This window comes from Lacerta agilis, chromosome 2 (genome assembly GCF_009819535.1).
Source record: "Lacerta agilis isolate rLacAgi1 chromosome 2, rLacAgi1.pri, whole genome shotgun sequence".
In the NCBI taxonomy this organism is placed as follows: Eukaryota; Metazoa; Chordata; class Lepidosauria; order Squamata; family Lacertidae; genus Lacerta; species Lacerta agilis.
In genome coordinates, this window is record NC_046313.1 from 19,870,083 (window position 1) to 19,894,265 (window position 24,183).

Sequence of the window (24,183 nt, forward strand, 5' to 3'; positions counted from 1 at the left end):
AAGACCACCAGCTTTCCTGCTTGGAATATTTATGTTGGAACTGTTAATCACTTACCATATGGATCTTTCAGACTTTATATGTTTTTACAGAAAGGTAAATTAACATCAATGGAAGCAAAAGTGTGTAGGAATAAAACTCAACAGGGCAGCAATCCTGCAAGTTCCAGAAAGAACCATGCTTGACAAAATGGAAGGCCCTGTCCATGCTGCTAAAATGTCTAAAGGTCAGTGAGAGCGGGACAAAAGCTTGTCTGACTTCCCTGGCAATTTTAACCTGCAGACAAGTTAGTCCAATGAGAGATGTGTTTGTTTTGCATCTTGGCAGGCAAGTTTAGAGAGAGAAAGTCACCATGACCCCTCCAGTCCCTAGGTGAATTTCAGTTGTAATAATAAGAGAAACCATGCATTTCCATTAACTCTTCATCAGTTCCAAAGGTTCTTGAACAAACATAATGGAGATTAAAGGAGAGATTTGACCTCTGTGAATGAATGAATGCTGCTTAGCAAATGATTTTCCTGAGGGCTCCTAACTTATATCTATATTTTTATGCTGTACTCATTAGCTCTTGTTAGATATCATTTGCTGATGTTATAATTAATAGGAGTTGCTCTGTTCAAAATCAAAGCCTGTCTTCTAATTCTGATTCAATTTTCTGAGTGCCATGCCATCGCTTATATAGCCAGAAGAGAGGCATCAACAGATGCGGATGAGGGGGTCTTGGGCTTTGGAGAAACACCCAAAATTTCTAGAAAAAAGACCAAAGGGTGGAGGAGGAGCCCCTCAAATCCCCTCAGCTCCCACCAGCCAACTTTGGGCCCCTCAAGTCTCTTGGCTCATTTTGGGCCCCCAAGTCCCCTCAGCCCACTTCAGGCCCTTCAAATCCTCTGAAGTCTCCTTGACCCACTTTGTCCCATTTCAGTCCCCTTAGCCCACTTTAGCCCAGGTTTTAGCACTAAACGAGCACTAAACTTTGGCACCTGTTTGAAGTCAATTGGACAAGGTTGGATTTTGGGGGGGGGCATTTGTTGTGTTAATTGGTTGGGGAGGGCAGCACGGAACGCAGGCTTCACAGCACAAAACAGCACTAAAACTTTGGCATCAGTTTTGGGGGGATCTGGAATTTTGGGGCCACATGATAATGAAGCTTTAATGATCTGCAGTTGGGAGGCTAGCACTGTGATTGCAGTGGAAATCAAGTGAGGGAAGTACAGTGGTACCTTGGTTTAAGAACAGCTTAGTTTATGAACAACTTGGATTAAGAACGCTGCAAACCCGGAAGTAGGTGTTTTGGTTTGTGAACTTTGCCTTGGAAGCAGAACATGTTCCGCTTCCTGTTGAGTGTAAATTGAGTCCCCCGCTATGGGAAAGCACGCCTTGATTTAAGAACGGACTTCCAGAACGGATTAAGTTCATAAACCAAGGTACCACTGTAACCAGGGCCGTCTCGTCATAGGGGCTGGGTGGCGCGGCAAGCCAGGGCGACGGGCCCCCCAGGGGCACCCCCACGAGCTCGCCGGCATACCGGCCGCCCCCTCCCCAACCCGCCCCCGCCCCCACGGGCGGGAGTGCGCTGGCGCACTGGCGGGCGAGCTGCAAACCGGCCACCCTCATCCAGCACCACGCCCCTCATCCCCCGCTCGCCCACCTCCCTCCCGCGCTGGCCGCCCCTCGGGGGATGAAGGGCGTGGTGCTGGAGCAGCTGGGGCTCCGGAGGGCGGCCACTCCCCTCATCCCCCGCTCGCCCACCCCCCCTCCCGAGGGGCGGCCAGTGCGGGAGGGAGGTGGGCGGAGAGGCGGCCCGCTGGGGGCGCCGAGGGATCGTTGCGCCACGGCGGCCGATCCCTTTAAGACGGCCCTGACTGTAACCACAAACTAGGTTTTAAAGGAGGACACCACTGGAAAGCAAGGGGTTGAATGTGACATTAGCTAATCGTTTGCTGTGGAAGCACTCCAAGACATTACAGCAAGTGAAAGCAATTCCTCTGGTTTCACTGAAATTTAGCAAAACTGCCTAAAATATGATCAGGAGAAAAACATGTTGAAGGTTGTGTCCAAGGGCCAGTAAATAATAAAAATGACACTGCACAAGCAGAGCCAAACAAGAGTTCCTGAAGCAATCTCAGCCTCTTCTTTCCTCATCATTATTTTTTTATATTTTAAATGTTAATGGAACTCTTGATTTTTTTTTTTCTTTTTTCGGTGGAAATTAAAGACTTTGTGCCCGTGGCTGGGGACTATTGTTTGAACCCTCTCAATGGACCTTGGGTGGGGAGGGCAAGGGGCAAAAAATTGTACGGGAAATTTAATACTTGACGGAGACTATACAATGTATGTTAAAATTCTCGTATTAAACATACTAAAAAAAAATGGAACTCTTGATTTAGCAAGTTCCCTGTACCTTGATGGAATACTACTTTGGTGTTGTCTTCCCAAAAGGATCTGCGATAAAGATAAAAGAAATTAACCATCTCGTACTCATTTGATTATTTTTTTCTAGTGAACTTAAACATATTTATTTCCCTTAGAAGCTCAACTCCCGCAAGGGATGTTTTTTAGGGGGAAACGAGGAATACTCTCTTCCTAACTCCACCTACCCGTTTTTAAAATGAGCAATTAGTGTCCTCTAGCGGGTAGAAGCATTTGCTGGAGGCAAGTGAAATAAAATAAAACTGGAGCAGCGATCAAAAAGCAGCCAAGGCAACAACGCCTTTCAAAACTTGCGCAAATTACCCCCAGTCCACTCTCCATGTTTAGTTAACGGCTTCGGAGAACCACAGCAATGTAGTTCCTCTATTATAAACAACAAAACAAATGCGGTGCAAATAAATAAAAGGCAATTTTAAAAAAACCAAACCAAGCAGGAAATGACGGACGTGGGAAAACGGAAAGATATACTGTTTATTTCTTTGGGTCGTGCGCCTAACTCGGCAGCGTCCTGATTTACAGCGTCCATTACTCAAGAGTAAATTAAACAGGGTTTACAAGTAAGCGTGCACAACACCGCCTGCAGTCGATCTGTTTTAGGCTGCAAGGCTTCAAGCTGCCGTAAGCAATAAGCGGCCCCAATCCCGGCGCCCCCAAGAGGCAGAACAAAACGCTTTGCGCATTAGCGATGTACTTTCACCTCGCCACATCCTCTGCATCCCACGCGGCTTCTGACGGAAAGGGGCGGGTTTCGATACGTCACAACGGGCATAAATAGAGCTGGAGAAAGAGGCTCCGGCCTTTTCGCTGCAAGGACGGGAAGGTGAAGAAGGTGAGTGCGGCTTATCCTTATTCCGAGAAGGGGTTTACGCAGGGAGGTGGAAGAAACGAGAACCCTGCGTGGTTGGAGGAAGCAAAGAGCCGTCTCGTGAAACCGTCCTGTGCAGGCGAGGAGACAGCAAGGGCAAATTCAGGACATTTCCTCTGGGCCGGTTACTGCTCCATGGAGATCCGCGGGGCTTTACTCCCCGGTAAAATTAAAATAAAAAATGCGTAGCATCAGCACCACGCCTCACTCGCAGGACCAGGAAAGCAGAACGGAATACAGTAATGTCCGATACAATGCGGATTGGGGGGGTGGTCTTAGCGCACGCAAAAAGTCCGTATACTTATATGCTTAGTAATTAGGAATAACGATTGCCGTGGATTTTCTTTTGCTCGCAGCCGCCAGTGGGTTTTGGAACTAGGTTCCAATAAAGCACGTGCCATCACGGAGGAAAAGGGAAGGGAAATGCTTTGCGTGCTTTTGAGCAGGGCCTAGTGGCTAAAAGTGGAAGGACGTCCAACGTGCAGGGGGACCTTAAGAACGTATGGATACCGAGTTCTACAACTGCGCCCACGTGTAGACCACGCTAGTGTACATTTTGCAAAATGACTCCACACTTTTAATTGCTCGCTAATGCAATTAAAAGTATATCTCTCCCCATGCTCCGAGTTTCCTTTATATAGTCAGTGCTCTGCTCAGACTGGCTGAATATAGTTGTAGGGAATTATGCTCATAGCAGAGCATCTACTGCCAAGGGTGGAACTGGTAGTGGACTTTTGACTGCAAAATAAACGTGTGTGGACTTTTGTGCTTTTGATGACTAGGCAGTCCTAAATCCTCTGAAATGCGGCTGGGTTTTTTCCTCTTTAACTGGAGAAAGCAGCAATTGAGAAAGGGAACACTCCTGACTGCCTAATGCTGGCTGCTGTGATGATTCTTTTTTGGCGTGTTAGACTGCTGAAGCAGATGACGAGACATAGAATCTGAGCCTCCAGCGTAAAATTACAGAAGGCAGGTTGTGCTACCCTGCAGGTAGCATCTTTATGCTGCTGTACGTGGCCCCATTAATATGCATTCACAAGTGGGAGACAGAATAATGCTCCACAGCTTTAGTGGCTATGTTCCCACAAGCAAATAATATTCATTACTGCTTAACAGTTGTAACTGGTAATAGAATGGCAGTGACTGGACTTTTATCTTTGCTCTTGTTTTAAAAGAAGTTCTGATCAAAGATTAAATCTCCTTTCAGCCATAATTAAGAGAATTACATTGCTTATGGAATGACTGGCTTGGCTGTGATAATTATCTTGCAGCAATCTGGCTGGCACTGTTTGCTCCACACCTGTGTGCTGTTGCAAAAGGAGAGCAGGCATACAAGCTGTGTGTGCTGCACAGGAATAAAATTGCTCCATGTTGTCATTCCTCAGTCTAAACTCTATTCCTTTCTTCTTTGCAGGCTAGTGTCTTCCTTTTCCTAGTGGAAAGAAAACTACATGAAGGAGCCGTTGCTCTTCAACCGAAGCTGCTGTGGGGGATGCACTATATTATAATAAAATAATAATAAAATAATAATAAACTATTGTGTGACTCTTTTCTCTGTTGACTTTGAAGCACTGCCTTTGAACTGGTGCATGGCCCATTCCATGGCCTCACTGGCTACGCTACAGTGCAAAAGTAAAGGACTTGCTTATAACTGGTGCTGCTCAGCTGAAATCTGAGTGATTCTTTTAAGGGCAAGTTACATATCAGCTGATGATTAAATACTACAATCCAGAACTGCATCAAGGATTGCAAATACTGTAGATGGTTGGCATTGTACACCAGAACTTACTGGGTTTCAGCTAGCCTTTGGTTTATTTGACTTGAATATTATACCCGTGGAGTCCACTGCTACCTCTTTTGAATAGTGTCATTTTTGTTTTATGTGACCCCCCCCCCCCAAGCAAAATACGTTTCTGGGAAGGTTAGAGGCTTCTGTTTGGGTATAGGCTTAGGACAATACATGTCCAGACTAACAACACATAATTTGTGTAGTAAGTTCTAGAACTTTGAATCCTCCCCATACCTGGAAAGTCTAGTGGACTAAGGCATTCATGACAAAATGTCGTTTAGTCATGTTCGACTCTGTGACCCCATGGACCAGAGCATGCCAGGCACTCCTGTTTTCCACTGCCTCCCGCAGTTTGGTCAGACTCTGGTTGGTAGCTCTGAGAACACTGTCCAACCATCTCGTCCTCTGTCATCCCCTTCTTGTGCCCTCAATCTTTCCCAACATCAGGGTCTTTTCCAAGGAGTCTTCGGTTCTCATGAGGTGGGCAAAGTATTGGAGCCTCGGCTTCAGGATCTGTCTTTCCAGTGAGCACTCAGGGCTGATTTCCTTCAGAATGGATAGGTTTGATCTTCCAGTGGAAACTAATGGACTTAAGGCATTCATGGCAAAATATAATGGTTCTCATACCATCCTTTTCAGGAGCCTACAGTGAAGGTTTAAAAACTATATTTCCTGAAAGATGCAATTTATTTGGCATGAATAATATTTTTTTTAAATCCTCATTAAAAACTCGGGGCTTTAAGTAAATAAATGCCAGCCTGAATTATATGGGGCACAGGCAGTCCTGATACACAGTCATACCTTGGAAGTCAAACGGAATCTGTTCTGGAAGTCTCTTGACTTCCAAAACGTTCGAACGCCAAATCACAGCTTCCGATTGGCTGCAGGAAGTGCCTGCAGCCTATCGGAAGCCCTGTCGGACATTCAGGTTCCAAAAGAAGGTTCACAAACCGGAACAATTGCCTCCGGGTTTGTGGGAGTTCCAGATAATATGCATACAGCCTATAAGGGCCTCCGGTGTCTAAAACTAGCTGAAAATACCCAAAGGCCAAGTTTGCAAACTGGATTTTTACTACATCTGCCAACCACACAAATGGAGGCTGTACTTTGTATAATGCAGTGATGGCAAACCTTTTAGAGACTTGAGTGCCCAAACTGCAACCCAAAAGTGCCAACACAGGGAAATTAACCTGTATATCTCATTTTTTCTGTGTGTTTCACGTTTCTTCTTTATGACTGATGTTGTAATAAATAATCCTTCATGAAAGTTAATTGCATTACAATCTTCATTAAATTATATTTCCATTGCTATATATTTTTATGTAATAACTCAGTGCTTTTTTTCTAAAAAAAAGTTTAGGCATACTCTCATTTTGACTCAAGAAAATCATGGGGGGGATAAATAAAATACAGTTAAAATTGTGGGGGGAGGGAGGAAATACAGTTGTACCTCAGTTTTCGAACAGCTTAGGTCTTGAATTACTTGGAACATAGCTGTCAACTTTTCCCTTTTCTTGTGAGGAATCCTATTCAAAATAATTGGAACCTGAACACTTCAAACCCCGAAATGAGTGTTCTGGTTTTGGAACTTTTTTTGGAAGCCGAATGTGCTCTGTTCCGAGTATAACTTCCGTTTTGAGTGCCACACTTCCATTTCCCTAGTGAGCGAGAGAGAAGGCTTGGGCCAGGGCAGCAAGTGAGCAAGCAAGGGATGTCACTGTGCCCCCCCCCCCCCAGCAAGTAGGGGTGAGATCGGGCTGCTCCACTAGGCAGCATTGCTGCTTGCATGGGAACAGGAGCTGGATTGGGGCTGCTCGGCTGGGGAGGTGCAGGCTCCGTCACACTTTCCATTGAGGGGTTTGCGGCTGCACTCCCCTCAAGGGAGAGGTTTAAAGGAGCCCCCACCCTACAATCTGGTGTTGCCTGCTGCTGACGAGCTTATAATTGGTTGAGGCTGTACTGATGCCATGATCTTTGTGCCCATGAAAAGGGGATAGAAGTTGCAGACTGAATCCATAACTGAACTAGCTGGCTGTTGTTTCCACCAGGGGTGGAAAACTGGTCTTCTGTATGTTGCTATATCACAACTCCCATCATCTCTAACCAATGCCCATGCTGGTTGGGGCTGATGGGAGTTGGAGGTGCAACAAAATCTGGAGAGCCAGCAGGTTTTGGACAGGACCTCCCATGTGTGTGTGTGTCCCCCCCCCCACTTTCACAACTTCAGAAATGACCAATCAGTACTTTGACATGGGATAAATTTATTTCAGAGAACAAAGCAAACCCATTGTAATAACCCACATAGTCCAATTAATGAAGTGCAACGAAGTCACTTGTGTCAAATCTCGGTATCTGTTTACATATTAATTAGTGCATCTAGTCTTTAGACTTTTGTTATTGCACATGGGCGGGGTTGGGGGGAATAACTGTGAAGAAGACATGCAGACTTCATAAAGGGAAATGTTTCCATACGGAGAACAAGAGTTGGGTCTGTACACAAAATGGAATGGTCACAGGTGTTTACATAACAAAAATAAAGGTGTCCAAATAATATGAATACTTAAATATATTAAATGCTTTTTTTTTCTTTAAATATGTTTCAGGCAAGGTGCTTAAAAAAACTCCACTCAATTAGTTTTCATTTAGAGATGACAAATCATGAAACGTTTTATACACAGTAACTGAACACAACATACAAAAAGTTTAAAAACCACTTAAAGCATAGCACACTATTAAAAGGCGAGCTGGATAACTCACCTGCTTTGTAAACTAAATTTAACATTCTCTTGACATAAGTAGTTGGCAATATTGAGTATCAAGAAACACTCCGTTAACCGGTGTCAATCATTTATGATGTAGTGTTAATAGTTACCAATTTAATGTGCATGTATGGTCTAAAGACAATAAAGAAAAAAGGCAATTTGTTGTTAAGTGTTGACCATTATCAGTTGTAATGCTCTGGAGTCCTGTTGAGCTTCCATTTTCACCAGACGGCGTAAAACGGTGCCCCACAGTTAATGATGGCAAATGAGTTACAATCAGGATTTGACCTCTCTTTTAAAAAAGTGGATCCACCATACTGTATCCATGAACATCATATACACGAGGAAACACAGCAACAGGAATGTGAGACAAATTTAATCAACTTGAATGACTTCATACAGGCTAACTGCAATCCTTTTCAGTACACACATGCATGTACTGACAGCATTAGACATTTCCATGTGTGTTCATGTCTAACAGGTATTGAATCACAAGCCATGGTGATTGTACCTCACTTAAATAAAAGGCTTACTATGGTTTGGTCTCATGGCTTTGCCTTATTTTTAATCCGTTTCTGGATCACTAGACCCCCCTCGCTAATCACCTCTGTATGTCTGCATGTGTTATATGGCTACTTGTTTCCAAAAGAAGCACAATTTTGTATGAAAAAATAAGCTACTATGTATAATCTACATGAAGTGATTTCACAATTATCACCTATATATCCAATTTACATTCTTAACTCCAGAAAAACAGTTCAAAATTTGCTTGACACAAGCTATTGGACTGCAGAAGTGAAAGAACATACCTGTTCATTTTACACCTCCAACTGCCTGAGAGAAAGAGAAAGAGGGAGGGAGGGAGGGAGGGGGAGGTATTCCAGTTATGCAAATTTGTTCCTTATAGAGGACAGGTTCGTGCGGCTGCATAAGACGAGCCATCGATGCTCGGTGTGCATTGCCAATATTGCACGCTCACAAACAACAACTGTTCGCGTCAAAGCTCCTGGTTCAATTGCAATTGGTGGGGATTTTCCTAATCCTTTACAGCAGAACGGTGCTGCGCGTTGACTGCTAACGTTGGAAGCCCAACAGCAGCTGCTGCAAAGACACAGACTGATTTTAGAAATTGAATTTATGTTGAGAAAAGGAGATTGGAGCAACACTTGGGCAAACTGGAGCAACGATGGGCATAAAGCCATCCTCCTCAGAAAGCAAAAAAAAAAAAAAAAGTGGCACAAGGACAAAATCTACTAAACAGTTCGTTATTTTTTTTAAAAAAAACCAAAAACCACATGAAAACATAATCTGTTAATACTGTAAACTGCAGTCTTCACATTTCATGGCTGATCAGTAGCTTCTGTGACGGATTCTTTCGGAGGACACACAGATGAACGGGGATCCATGGCTGAGTGCATTAGAGGGATATAAACATCGTCCATGTTTGGCATGACAAAAATTTTCTGCAAAGTGTAAAAAAACCAATCAGAAAATTCTAACGACACAGGCAAGTGATATGCTTCAAAAATAAGCTTAAATTCCCTTCATTTTGGTCCGTCTCCTGTTTCCCAGTAACTGCATTAATGCACAAAGGGGGCTTAAGCGACCACAATCTAGGCTTCCTGCTTTTTTACCTAGAAATTGTGAATATTTCAGACCATCCTATCGGTGGGTCTAACAAGTATGATACTAAAAGGGTATACAGCAAACAAACATAATCCCCAGTAACTTTTTATTTTAATTTATGAAACAGAGTTGAAACATCAGTCATTTATGACAAAGCTACTATGGCTCCGTTGACCATCAAAGATGACTTCCAAACAACATGGAAAGGAGCAGTGGGAAAAATAATAGCAACCCTGGGATTTAATCCACAAACCCTGCTTGCCATGGGGTATGAAGGAGCAAGAAACACTATTAAACAGCGAGTGGTAGACGCTCAAAGACAAGCTGATTTGGCCAGCTCCCCCAAATTTCTGATTAGTGAAAATAGACGATATTTGACCACCCAAATGCCATATGTAGCTAATCTTGAAATTCCAAAGCAGCGAAGGGCATTCACTTTGGCCCGATGTCGGGCATTACCTTCAGCAATCCAAGAAGGCCGTTATGAGAAGATACCCCATGAAGAAAGGAAATGCCCTTGTGGTGCGGCGCAGCAGGAAACATTAGTATTATACGCACGTCCGAGCAAGGTTTATCCAACCCATTTTAGATAAGTCCCCTGGGCTTTCAGAACAACATAATATCTCATTGCTATTACAGGATGAAAGCCCAGAAATCACTTACGCTGTCGCCAGATTCTGTGCGGCCTTGATAGATATACGTCGAAAGATGGTTTGTGATGTAAATCAACTTTAAATAGTGGCCTAAAATATTGTTGGATCTATATTTTAGCAGCCTATCTCATAGAACCGATAACCCGAGTCTAAATTTTATTAGTTATATCTATGTTTAATCAATGATTTTAAGGACATGGTTTAAGTCGGGCTGGATATGTTGAATATGCCCTCATCATGTAATGAGTACCCATTTAAACATATATTTTTTTACATTGTTTTTACATTGTTTTTATAAATGCAAATATCTTGTTTTATGCTGGTCTGTGACCGAATAAAGTACATTCATTCATACTTCAGTTTTCATATGACAAGATACCATTAGAACCAGACCTATCTTTACTATTTGGTGTCCAGGAACAGCTGCGCCCGTGTCGTGAGCTGCTCGTGTTTGGGGTGGTGAGCGAAGCACCGCAGCCTGGAGCCGGCTCCTGAGGCAGCTGGCTCCAAGTGCCCGGCGCATCATGCCCCCTCTGCCAGCCAATCCCACCAGCCAATCCAAAAGGAGGCGGAGAAGCCACAGCGGGAAGGCGGGCGGCAGAGGAGGAGGAGGAGGAGTGCATGTGGGGAGCGTTGCCCTGAGGGGAAGTAGTGCCGGGGCGCGAGGGGAGAAGAAGCTGCGTCCCCCGGGGGGGGTGAGGGGAGAGTTCCCCTCAGGAGAAGCGGCAGGGGGTGGGGAGTGCTGCACAGAGGAGAAAGAGGCGGCAGTGGCCGAGCGGGACGTTTCAGGGGGTTTTTTTCCTTGTTCGGCCGCCCCACCACCGTTGGGCTACTTTCAGGGGCAGTAAGGCCACCACCCTCCTCCCGCCTCCTCTGAGAGAGCGACGGCAGGGAATTGGGGCTGCCGCGCCCCGCCATGTCAGTGGAGGAGGAGGAGGAGGAGGCGGCTTCCATGCAGGCTCCGTGAGGTGGCTGGAAGGCAGCAGCAACAGCACTTCTTTAAAAGGGCTGTTGGTTTATTTATTCCCCGCCTTTTTTCCCTGACAAGGACTCAGCTGACTGCTTACCCACCACCTCCAAGCAGCTGCTTTTAAATTTTGTTGTTGTTGTTTCATTAATTTATACACTGCCTTTTTTCCCAGACCACATGTCCTCCCGGCCTGTCCAAGTGGTGTGTGTTTGTGTGTGTGGTTGGAGATGCCTGGAAAGGAGCACCGATTTTAGAGCAATTAATTATTATTACATTAATATTTATTTGTACTCTGTCTTATTCGCTGTCAGGGATGCAGTTGACCACTTCTCTGCTGTGTGTGTGTGTATGTGGAGGTGGCTGGAAGGGAGCTGCTGCTGCTATTTTTTTAAATGACAAATTTATTTATTTAATGAAATTCATGTACCACTTGATTGTAGAAAAAAAAACCACCCTCATCACCACTCATTGTGTGAAACTACAGTACTAAGCACATGCTAAAAACTAGAACAAAGGCAAACCAAACCAAGTCAGCTACACCCCTTCTCCCTTATTTGTGAAACAAGCCTGTTAATTGCCTATCCAACTAAAAAAAAAAATGGCACTGGAGGTTTTTAAGATCAATGCAAGCTAAAAGGCATTGCAGAGGGTTGGGCTAGATGACCCGCAGGGTCCTTTCCAATTCTACGTTTTTTCTGAAAAACACACACGCACAACCCAACTCATGGTCCCTCTGCTGTCCTCGCCCCAAGCAACTGTGTGTGAGACTTGCTCCCCAGAAAGTGTGCCTTGTCTTGCTAACTGTGGTTTTTGGTCTCTCGTCAGCTCCCTCTCTCCAATCTATTCATATTCCTTTCTCCCTAATCTCCAATATTACATTTTCCTCTGGTTGAGACTTAAAACAGAAAGCCCTAATTCCAAAATGTGTTTTTTGCTGCAGTCCTACTGTCTACTCCGAAGTAAGGTACTATTAGATTCAGCAGGGCTTACTCTCAGGTAAGTGCAGTTAGGGCTGCAGCCTTTGTGACCCAAGTTTTGGGTCCTTTTTTAGGTTCAGGATGTCACTGCTTTATACCCACCCCAACAATGTCTGAAAACATCAGCTTTGTACTTAAACGCAAATTGGCCGGGAACTTCATTGTGTCTTTATTAATTTATTTAAAGAACAACAAACTGGTGATTGCTTTAACTTTTTGATATGTGGTGATTTGAATCACGAGGATGAATTAGAAGAACTGCTGAGGCTTGAATGAGTCTTGCTTTGGAATTGAGGACTTCATTAGATTTTCTTCTGCCTTTTCATTTTATTTTGTTCTAAGGGCTTGTTAGAGATAATGTGTATGGTGTCAGTGCCCTAAAAAAAAAGGTAGACAACTCTGGGAAATTGGGGGGCGGGGCGCCAGAGGGATCTTCACACCACGGTGCCGGATATGCTTAAGATGGCCCTGATTAGAACCATACAATTTTCATGAAGCAACTTACCTTTTGGTGTGTGTGTTTAAGTGTTCCCTCTGCTGCCTGCAAAAGCCCCTCAGATTTCCGAAGGCAGCACAGATCTGAAGTTTGGACAGAGGGTTGTGTCCAACTAAGTTTAATACTCTGAGCTGACCAATTTAAATTAATGGACCTAAGTGAGTTATGTCATCCATTTCAGTGGGTCTACTCTGAGTAGGACTAATGTAGGCCCCATAATTTCTGCTTCACCAAAAATATTACAGGTGGAATTTTTTTCTACAGATTTACTCCGGGAGCTGGTTTTGAGTGGCTGGAACGAAGTCAATGTGAAATAATTTAAAGCAGGTTTTCTGCATTATATTTTCAGTTGGATTTTTATAGTTCTTAAAAAAAAGAAAGAACAAACCCACGCTTCCTCACCAAGCCTTGTGAATTGGACAAAGTTATCTAAGGACACACTTAAACACCAGTCACAATTAAAAGAGCTTTGAAGAAATATACCTGGAATTCTTGTTCCAATTTTTTCTCTATCCATTCAGTCACATGAACCAAAGTCACCTCTCTCTCACCAAGCTTTGGCCTAGCTTTGAGTTCCAGGTAGGGTGGTCTTCGGAAGCCGTACCTGAACAGAACACAAAGAATGTATGACTGCATTTACTTGTTTATCGGATTCATATTCTCCTTCCTCCTTCCATTCTTATCATAAACTACCAACCTGGGAGTTAAGTCCAAAACTGATACTTGCTAAAGGACACCTTGAGACATCCACAGTTGTGCTGGGATTTAAATGTATGTCTCCCTGGTCCAAGTCCAACAATGTAGCTAGCACACTAGTTATCTTGTATATTCGCTTTATGTTACAACCCGACAAAGATGTGAATCTTCCTTGGTATGACTCATCAACAATTTGTATTGCTTCTGAATTCCAGTACCAAGTAAAACAGTCCTTGCTGCTAGTAATAACAGTAATTTACAGACGTAACAATAGAGGTGTTAATACCAATACTTGCTGTAATTCAGGGACAAAGGTTCCCCACACCTGTTTTGACCCTCATCTTGTGCAATACTTTTTTCTTCCCAGCAATGGGCCTCATTGTAAACTGGGAAAAGCTAATTCTCCTCGATTTCTAGATTACAGTAGCTCAACCTCCCACAATCCCGCACTGGTGCTTCTCTGCCCTAATAGAACTGCTAGCTTTTGCCAGCTTTTCTAATATTAGAAATCTACAAAAAGCTTTTAAAAAATGGATTTAGACATATATATTTTTTACAACAGCACCCCTCCCATCTGCAGCCTGAAGCGGAATGTGGAATGTGAAACCTTGGCTCCCGAAAGGCTCTGTTTTCGAACCTTTCGGGTCCTGAACGCTGAAAACCTGGAAGTAAATGCTCCAGTTTTCGAAAGCCGAACGTCCGACGTGGCTTCCGCTTGAGTGCAGGAAGCTCTTGCAACCAATCGTAAGCCGTGCCTCGGTTGTCGAATGTTTCAGAAGCTGAACAGGCTTCTGGAACGGATTACGTTCAACAAACAAGGTTTGACTGTGTATCGTAACAAACTGTTTCATAGAATCACAGAATTGTAGAGTTGGAAAGGGCTACCCTGTGGCTCTCCAAATGTTGCTAGACTGCAGCTCCCATCATCCCCAAACGCTGGCTCTGATGTCTGGGGCCAATGGGGACTGGAGTCCTACAATATGTGGAAGGCTGCAGGTTACCTACTCCCAGTTTGTAGGAATAGCAAATGCCATACATACCCCCTCTCAAGCAAGCCCCATTGTGTGCAATTAAACTCAGTCCTGGGTAAGTTGGATACAACCAAAGGGTTGCATCCATCTCAGGTAGAGTAGACCCACTGCAATTAATGGACGTTAGCCATGGCCGCTTAAGTGGGTCTGCTCTGAGTAGGACTCAGGTACTGGGCACAATGCACTTCTGGGATTTGCAAAATGCTTCCTAAAAATGCTTGCCAGTCCTTAAGATGGGACATCCTATGGCATACCAACCCTTCAGCTGCACACATATGCAGCCCTCTTTGCTTTCATATGGGGGGGGGGGGAGGGAGCAGCAGGGTAGGGGGCAACCCAAATGGCAAAATAGGAGCTCTTTCCACAGCATGCACAGAAAGAATCAAATCACTGTCCTGGTAGCTTCATAGGAACAAATGATAAATTGCACAGGTCTTGAAAAGGCTTGAAGTCAAGTCTCGACTCCCGCTTACCATATTCGATCACTGGGAGGTGGAGGAATGTTAACGGCTAATGTTCCTTTACATTCTTGTACCTCAACGGTTAGCAAAAGTGGAGTGTTCGAGACCTCTTCAATCTTTTTTTTGATGAACTCCGTCTCCGTTGCTTTCTGGAAGTATTTTGACTTGGTGATTTTATCCACAAACCTCATTATTTTACTGGTTCGGTGCCCCCCAACGTATCTTTAAGAGAGAGAAGAAGAAAGCATCAAAGTAGGTTTACAGCTGTTTCTGGAAAAGAGATTTTTTTTTTTCAAATTTAAAAAACAAAACAATGTTTTATCTTATTCTGTAGCTGTAGATAGAATATTCACACAGAGCTCTCTGCAGGTTTCCAGAATCAACTCCCATCATCCCTGGCCATTGGCCAAGATAGCTGTAGCTTATCATAGAATCTTAGAGTTGGAAGTTTTCAATAAAAGCACACATTCTACTCATGTAAAAACACCAGGCAGGCCCCACAAATAACCCAGAGATGCATGTTAAATAAAAGTAAAAACACACTGATTCCCGGACTGTCTGTGGGCCGGATTGAGAAGACGATTGGGCCGCATCCGGCCCCTGGGCCTTAGGTTGCCTACCCCTGTTTTAGGGATTAGGGAGGCAGCTGTTTAAGGACTGCTAAATGGCTTTGCTTTAAGAGAGCTTTACAGTGGCTGCTTTCTGGTCCATCTTTGTCAATGTTATGGATTTCTGCTTCTTGTGTTACTGTTCTTAACTGGATATTGATTCTTTAGTGTTTTGTTGTTATGTTTGAGTGTTAGCTGCTTTGAGATTTCAGAGAGTTAAAAAGGGGGGGATAGAAATTTTAGAAATGAAATAAAAATTAAATTAAAATGTGGGTGCAAATGGGATTAAAAGGAGTTCCTGGTATTTTTTAAGAAGATGGAAGCCCCATGCCTCTGTGATGTGAAAACAGTGCTAATAAATGACCTGCATGTATGAGACTGTTCTCAAGTTGCATGAAAATATAGATGCCGTCATTCAGAAAGTTTTTTTTTACCCAAGAACATGCAGCGAAGATGGCAGAGGCAGAGCACTCATTCATTAGCCTAAGCAAGGAGCAACACAAATTTACTGTTCCTATAGCTCAAACTTGGCCCTCCAAGGGTGAAAGAAGAGAGCGCAAAATATGGTCTGAAGCTCAACATCAAAAAAACTAAGATCATGGCCACTGGTCCCATCACCTCCTGGCAAATAGAAGGGGAAGAAATGGAGGCAGTGAGAGATTTCACTTTCTTGGGTTCCATGATCACTGCAGATGGTGACAGCAGTCACGAAATCAGAAGACGCCTGCTTCTTGGGAGAAAAGCAATGACAAACCTAGACAGCATCTTAAAAAGCAAAGACATCACCTTGCCGACAAAAGTCCGTATAGTTAAAGCTATGGTTTTCCCAGTAGTAATGTACGGAAGTGAGAGCTGGACCATAAAGAAGGCTGATCGCCGTAGAATTGATGCTTTTGAATTATGGTGCTGGAGGAGACTCTTGAGAGTCCCGTGGACTGCAAGAAGATCAAACCTATCCATTCTCAAAGAAATCAGCCCTGAGTACTCACTAGAAGGACAGATCCTGAAGTTGAGGCTCCAGTACTTTGGCCACCTCATGAGAAGAGAAGAATCCCTAGAAAAGACCCTGATGTTGGGAAAGATGGAGGGCACAAGGAGAAGGGGACGACAGAGGATGAGATGGTTGGACAGTGTTCTTGAAGCTACTAACATGAGTTTGGCCAAACTGCGAGAGGCAGTGAAGGATAGGCGTGCCTGGCGTACTCTGGTCCATGGGGTCACGAAGAGTCGGACACGACTGAACGACTGAACAACAACAATAGCTCAAACTTGGCCCTCCAGATGTTTTGGGACTACAACTCCCATCATCCCTGACCACGGGTCCTGTTAGCTAGGGATGATGGAAGTTGTAGTCCCAAAACATCTGGAGGGCCGAGTCTGGGCATGCTTGCAGAGCTAATGAAGACCTGCATGTGCCACAGCAATGTAGGCAGCAATTTCTGGAATTCCCACCATATGGAAAATTTACTACATTATTTATGGTTGACTTGAGATGCTGCATAAATCTGCATGCTAGTCGTCAACAACAACAAGATTTCTTCAGTACGCACCCAGAGACATTACCACAAAGCCTGCAAAAACGATTTCCTAGTCGCAAATGTTTAGCAAGTATCTTTCATTCACCCAAAATGTTTCTCCTTTCCAGATGGCACTGGGTGCATGACAGTCGGCTATTTTTAACTGCTAAATGTGTTCATTGTAACATGAACTAGCATAATGAATGGCAATTTATTCGTCACCTTCTTAACATGCACACACACAGAGAGAGACAGAGAGAGAGACAGAAGTGTCTGGAGAGACACTCAAAGCATATGGAGTTCTTTCCCAAGCCTGCAGATATTATTGTCTCTTCCCCTGCCTCTCCCAGCAACAGCACTCAACTGACAAGACCAATGGCCTGACTTCCTATGATTGGAAAATAGGAGTTTTATATGCAAAAGGGGGAAATGAGAATCTTACTGCTGCGCAGAACCTGCGACCATGCAATTTTTGGCATACCAGGCAAATTGCGCTTATTTCCCCAGATGTACAGAATGGTGGTTCGCAGCAAAGGTGGCTCTCAGAACCCATTAACAGCCTGATGATGCCACCCATTCACTGCATCTTCTATGGATATGCATATGGACCAGATTTAGTATGTGTGATGTACATAATATATTTGCACCAGCCAAGGATCTTATTCCACATGAGAAGACCGATACACTACAGTTTGGCGGGAAGAAGCACACACCAGTTGCCTTCAGGGTCTCTGCGGCTTTGAGAACAGGTTTCTTTTAGCTGTGCTAGATCTAACGTCAAACTCCTAGTGGGGCTAATCCCAAATGCAGCCTCTGCGTCAAAACACAACCTCTGGCGTTCTGATGGCAACTTTTAGGTTGTGGGGAAATGCAGCAACTTTCCTTTTTACATGAGCAGCTCATAGTCCAGGGGAGGAATTCAATGTTGTACTAAAGCGATCGCCCCCTCAGGGTAAGCATTTCAGCTTACCAGCTGGAACAATCCCTGCTCCCCTCCCCACACAAGATGTGCCAGAGGTCGTTCTTAACCTCCCTCCCTCCGCCACAAATTACTTTTCAAACCTTCCACTGACAGGAGGCATTTGCATCCCACCCAAGACCAGCCATTCCCTCCATCAGCAGAGGAATTAAGATGTCCTGGAGTCACTGTAGGCCCTCTCAATTCACACCGTGAGAGATGGATGCTTGAGCGATAATTGGGTGTGTTACACAAGAAACGAGGGAACAGGAAATGTGGGAGTCACTTCTACATTCCAGTGCCATTACTGTGAATGCCCAAGGCCACCTTCACGTGCTCAAGAGGGGGAAGCTATGGAAGGTATCATTACACACAGTTGCATCACTATTGCCTAGACAGCAATGACCTTTCAAGTGACTTCTTGTGTATACAAACCAGTTGAGTAGTTCGTAAGCTTTTCAATGGCAACAGATATCGGCTGAAAATAAAAAAGCAGCCTCGCTGGATCAGAACAAAAGCTTCAGACAAAAAACCAAAAGTTTCAGACAAGCCCCATATCATTTCAAAGTGACCTACTTCAGCTCGCGATTTGAGAATTTGTCCAAATCCAATGAAAACAACCTAGTCTGGCTGTAACACTTGTTGGTGCGCACTCTTAACCTAGAGAATACTAGTAATGTGCTCAACACAAAAACAGAACAAACAATCTCCTTGTGGTCCAAGACACAGACTGACTCACCCTTCTCCTCCTGGCACTAGAGGTTTCTCGCTCCCTGTTGCTTCTGGAGCATCATCTTCATCTGAGGAGCCAGCACTAGAAGATTCTTCATCGCTGTCTGCAAGGCAATATGCCCTTGGCCTGAAACTGAAAAGAAGGACACATTTCAGTTTTCAAGTGACACCTTATTAACATAGGTTGGAAACAGTATTTTTGCTCTTTGCATGGCTAGACTATACATCTTCCAGTTTCCTCAGTTAAAAATGTGCGCCGCACCATGCTTTATTTATACAATAATTATTTATTCCAACACAGCTGTGCCGAGCCCAGCTTAAAATGAACGGAAGCATGTGTAAGCTTCTTCCATGCAGTCAAATGGAAGGCGAAGATACATTTCTGCACAAGTGCCTCTCATGACAATTAAATGCAATGCAAACAATTAAAATACCAAACTAGGATGAGCCACTTTGATTAAGCACAGTTTTTTGACCGGATGAGACATGCTTGGGAAGTCAAATGGGTTTCTGTATGAAACTTGAGGGTTGCTTTTGTGAGCACCATGCACTTCCAGGAGTATTTTCTTGCCACCGTATCATACAATTTTCCTCTTATTGCCCCCTGCACACATAGGTGAGCCGCATCTACCTATCATAATACTTGCCGGTAGCAACAGAGTTAGAAGTGTTTTAGACAAGACATTTGGTAAGTAGCAGTAAAGGCAGTGATGGTCTTAGAGTCAAAGTATAGCTGGCATATTAAGAAGGCCTGAGATGATATAGGGTAAGTCTAAGCAATGCATCTTGTTACGTCTCTAAGTATTCGAATGCAGTATGTATTGCGGGGTTCCCGGCAGGAGAGAAGCCCCAGGCTCTAATGTTATGATTGCAGAACTGCCACCTAACCCAGAATTACTAAAAACAAAACCTAAATGGTAATCCAAAGAGCCCTAACCGGCAATTTCTCTGCAATCAGTGTAATAATCGGCTATGGCCATTTCACATGCAAGTTGAATGTTCTCAAGTGGACATTCCTTTCCAAAGCCCTGTCCTAGCAGTAAGCTCAGATTTTTCTTAGTCACCAGCTACCAGACAAAAACAGAATACAAGAGGGCTATCTGCAAGCAGGAACTTATCATAGTGTTCAGGTAGTAACATGGAGAAGCTGGCCATCAGTATCGTCCTGTCAATTTTTCTAGATAGCCATGATTTTTTTCTCCCACGCCCACTTCACCCAACCAGGATGGCTAGATGCAAAACATTTGGTGATGGGAGACCTTAGTAGGCCAGGTACTGTCTTCTGTCAGCCTAACCCACCTCACAGGGTGGTTGTGAGGTCTAAGTGAGGAGGAGAGCCATGTACACTACCCTTGATCTCCTTGGGAAAAATGGTAAGACAAAAATGAATGCGTGTTCATGGTAATTTGAACACACAGCCTTCGTCTGCATTACCAGTCAACAAAACCAAGGTCAGCTGGAAACCAGATGCTCTTTCCAACTTCCCACATCATCTTCTATAGAATACCCGCAGCTATATAAAACAACTCTGGAGTAAGCCAGATAGTTAAAGGGTAAGTTTTCTAGTAATTACCCTTTCACAGCAACATGCGCTGGCTATAGTGCAATAACGGCTGAATATACACGTGAGGATGAAGGCCTATCAAGCTTCAAAAGGGAGACTTTGAAAACAGTTTTTACTGTTAGTTTTCCCCTGACTGCAGGATGGGCAGAGTTAGGTGTGACAACTCCACAATGGAGGAATGTTGCAGTTTACTGATTCTATGGAGCAGTAAAGACCAAATGGAAATTAGCAAACAGCTGTATTTTTTAAAAAATGAAAGAAGAGGAGCACAGCAGGGAAGTTGTGCTACTTCCTGTTGGAGAGTTGCTTGTCTCTAAATACAATGAGGGCACACACATCATTACTTAACCCCAGCTTTAAACATCCCAAGGCAACTGGGGAAGCACAAGAGAGTGCTTCCTCTGGCTCAACTAGCCCAGAAGTCATTCCAGTGATTCCGGCTAGAATCACTTAAGGAGCAAATACAGAAGAAAAGTTAGAGAGCACCTTCAAGCAAATTTAGAGGGTAGAAAGCATTCAGCGTTGATAGGTAGCTAGTGTAGGGGGGTTAAAGACATATATTAACTTCAATGAAACTCCATGCCAAGGTTTCGTTAAGATAAAAGCAAAAACCTTAAGAGAGCCAGGTGGCTTCAGTTACCGAAGGGGGCTAACAACTTGCAATAGCATTGCCCCTTTTTTCCAGCCAAAAAAAGATCATTGAATGGTCTCAGCACTAACAGAACGAACACTCCACAAGGGATGAGATGATGTGACAAATACCACTCACCAGATCAAAACAAATCCACAGATTGACGAATCCAAATATTACCAAAAAAAAAGGAAAGGAAATGAAAGGGGGAAGAAAGCCAAAAAAACAAAAAAAAAAACAAATACAAGTTAGAGAAGATACAGTATGGAGAAATTACAAGCTACCTTTACCTAGGAGTGGCTCTATTTGGCCAACATAAAGCAAACAGTACTAGCCAGCTGACATTTAAGCAAAGCCCTTTTTAATGCAGGTTAGACCACGCAGCAACACTTGAACATTTGACGCAGTATCGGATACTTGGGTTTACAAAATTGCATCAATGTAGGCAAGCGAAACTATTAATATTGGACAAAATACTGGTACTGATTCTTGGTAATAGGTATAAGGGACCAATACCTGGGAGAGAACCACTGAGGTCTTGCATCCGTGCAGAGAGGAGATGCCAGCCGGCCACAATATAATGATGTGAAATCAATGGGGGAGAATAATGCAAGCCGAAAAGCTGGGAATTTAGACCCGTTTCTAGCATAGATATGACCTCTCTTCCTTTCGTCTTACTAAAAACATACATGTGCCCACCGATTATATATATTTTTTTACATATGTAATAGGTGCCCTGTGTTTCTGTGCTCTTGGCATATAATGACTGCTGTTTGTCTATTCTCCTGCAAACAAACATCCAGCATGAGCAATGTAAAATGCAAAGTTTCCAAAACAGAAAAAAACCCAACACCCATCCCAAACCTAAAAGGTACACAGGATATGGGCAGGATGATGGAGGTGGAACGAATGTTAGGAAGAAGCAATGCTGCTTTGTTGCAGCCTCTTCAGAATTTAAATTGGACTGAACATGTACTCTAGTGCTGAGCACAAAGACACACTGTTTAAAACAGAAGTAGCCAACGTGGTGCCCTTTAGATGTTGGGCCACCGACTATGCTGGGTGATGCTGGCAGGAGTTGTAGTCTCTGGAGAGCATTACATTAGCTGCCCCTGGTTTAAAGGGTTTACAAAAATCATGATTTTTCTCTCCGTTCATTTATTACTTGCAACCAGCTTTTTATTTAGCACTGATACATAAAATTTGTATTGTTAATTCGGTGTCCAGGGCGGCTGTCTACCAGCTCCATCTGGTACGCAGGCTGAGACCCTACCTGCCCGCAGACTGTCTTGCCAGAGTGGTGCATGCTCTGGTTATCTCCCGCTTGGACTACTGCAATGCGCTCTACGTGGGGCTACCTTTGAAGGTGACCCGGAAACTGCAATTAATCCAGAATGTGGCAGCTAGACTGGTGACTGGGAGTGGCCGCCGGGACCACATAACACCGGTCCTGAGAGATCTGCATTGGCTCCCAGTACGTTTCCGAGCACAATTCAAAGTGTTGGTGCTGACCTTTAAAGCCCTAAACGGTCTTGGACCAGTATACCTGAAGGAGCGTCTCCACCCCCATCATTCAGCCCGGACACTGAGATCCAGCACCGAGGGCCTTCTGGTGGTTCCCTCACTGCGAGAAGCAAAGCTACAGGGAACCAGACAGAGGGCCTTCTTGGTAGTGGCGCCCGCCCTGTGGAACGCCCTCCCATCAGGGGTCAGAGAGATAAACAACTACCTGTCATTTAGAAAATACCTGAAGGCAGCCCTGTTTAGGGAAGTTTTTAATTTGTGACTTTGTATTGTATGTTGGTATTTGTTGGAGGCCGCCCAGAGTGGCTGGGGAGACCCGGCCAGATGGGCGGGGTATAAATAATAAATTGTTGTTGTTGTTGTTGTTGTTGTTGTTGTTGTTGTTGTTCCCCTTCTGCCCCCTCTATTCCTACTTGGGACCAGTGTATGTATACGCTAAACAAGCTATAGCTTAGGGCCCCACTCTCTTGCCCCCCCCAAAAAAAAATTAAAGAAAAAAACTCTGGATGTACATTTCCAAAATATAAGATAAAAATAAAATAAAATAAAACCAATGTGATAAAATACATATTTTGTTATGTGCAAATGGCTTTAGATACCCATTAGGTTCATAAATTACCATATAGCATATACTCAACACAAAAAACCAGTGACAATTTGTTGTTGACAAAGGACAGCTGCACATATAAAGGGCCCCATTACCTTCAGTAGCTTAGGACCTCATCAAACCTAAATCTGGCCCTGCTTGGGATAGAGAAGCTAGAAATTAAAGAAAAAATCTATTTCCAGAATAATCTCTGTCCAGTGCATTGCTATTACCATTAGTTTATTAGGGTACAGATAAGCTAACTTTGAAGTTGTCATTCATAGCCCACCTGATCATCCATCTGCAGGTGGTCTAATCCCCCCCTTACCTTTGAGATCAGTTTTAGCATAGTGCGACAGCTTCCCCAAAACTGTAATCAGTTATTCATTATAAAGAAATAGTTATTCAGTATAAAGAAATATCAGCTCTTTGAAACACTATCTAGTTTCTATTACAGTTTTATGAAGAGCTTTTTTTAAAAAAAAAACAACAACACCAAAATAGTGGGGGGGGGATTCCTTACCCTTCTTTGCCAATTTCTCCAACTTTCAGTGCTTCACCTAGAGGTTCCTTTCCAAGTTTGGTCAAATTCATTTTGGTCTCCAGGGTCATTAGAAAAGATCCACTGTAAGATATTTCCAAGTCAATCCAAAGCCCTAGAATTGTTGGGGAAAGCAACATTTTAGATATGACTGAAACTACCACACAATATCCAGGAAAATGCTGCCACACAGAGAGAGAGATTGATCCCTGCCTCTTTTTTCAAACCTCTAGCTTTACGGTAGGCCAACACTATCATGACTAGTCAAGCAGCAACTTAAGCTTAAGCAACGAGTCAAATAGCAACTTATCAACACGATACAGGGGCAGTACTCTGCAAGTCACAGAATCTAGAAATGTTAAGGGCTTTAATAGTACAGTGGTACCTTGGGTTAGGGACGCGGGTGGCGCTGTGGGTTAAACCACAGAGCCTAAGTCTTGCCGATCGGAAGGTCCGCAGTTCAAATCCCTGCGACAAAGTGAGCTCCCGTTGCTTGGTCCCTGCTCCTGCCAACCTAGCAGTTCAAAAGCACGTCAAAGTGCAAGTAGATAAATAGGTACCGCTCCGGTGGGAAGGTAAACGGTATTTCCGTGGGCTGCTCTGATTCGCCAGAAGTGGTTTAGTCATGCTGGCCACATGACCCGGAAGCTGTACTCCGGCTCCCTTAGCCAGTAAAGCGAGATGAGCGCCGCAACCCGAGTCGGACATGACTGGACCTAACGATCAGGGGTCACTTTACCTTGGGTTACAAACACCTTGGATTACAAA

General features: G+C 44.0%; 1 protein-coding gene and 2 non-coding genes across 7 annotated transcripts in view; 2 read left to right on the top strand and 1 right to left on the bottom strand.

Annotated features, from left to right (window-relative positions):
* The first annotated feature begins 4,175 nt into the window (after nt 1-4,175).
* Nucleotides 4,176-4,240, top strand: LOC117043066. Its single transcript, XR_004426146.1, has one exon. It is a non-coding gene; the product is annotated as a small nucleolar RNA SNORD104 (small nucleolar RNA).
* A 619-nt stretch (nt 4,241-4,859) lies between these two features.
* On the top strand, nt 4,860-4,997 carry LOC117043067. Its single transcript, XR_004426147.1, has one exon. It is a non-coding gene; the product is annotated as a small nucleolar RNA SNORA50 (small nucleolar RNA).
* Nucleotides 4,998-7,325: 2,328 nt separating this feature from the next.
* Nucleotides 7,326-24,183, bottom strand: part of TEX2 (testis expressed 2) — an 86,726-nt gene continuing 69,868 nt past the window's right edge. For 3 of the 5 annotated variants that reach the window (XM_033138852.1, XM_033138853.1, XM_033138851.1), the window contains exons 8-12: nt 23,398-23,530; nt 18,577-18,702; nt 14,767-14,976; nt 13,050-13,170; nt 9,185-9,307 (exon numbers count right to left, since the gene is read on the bottom strand). In XM_033138852.1, the coding sequence (XP_032994743.1) occupies nt 9,185-9,307; nt 13,050-13,170; nt 14,767-14,976; nt 18,577-18,702; nt 23,398-23,530 (713 nt within the window). Of the gene's footprint in view, nt 9,308-13,049; nt 13,171-14,766; nt 14,977-18,576; nt 18,703-23,397; nt 23,531-24,183 lie in introns of all 5 variants that reach the window. The other 2 variants (XM_033138850.1, XM_033138849.1) reach the window with 2 other exon arrangements.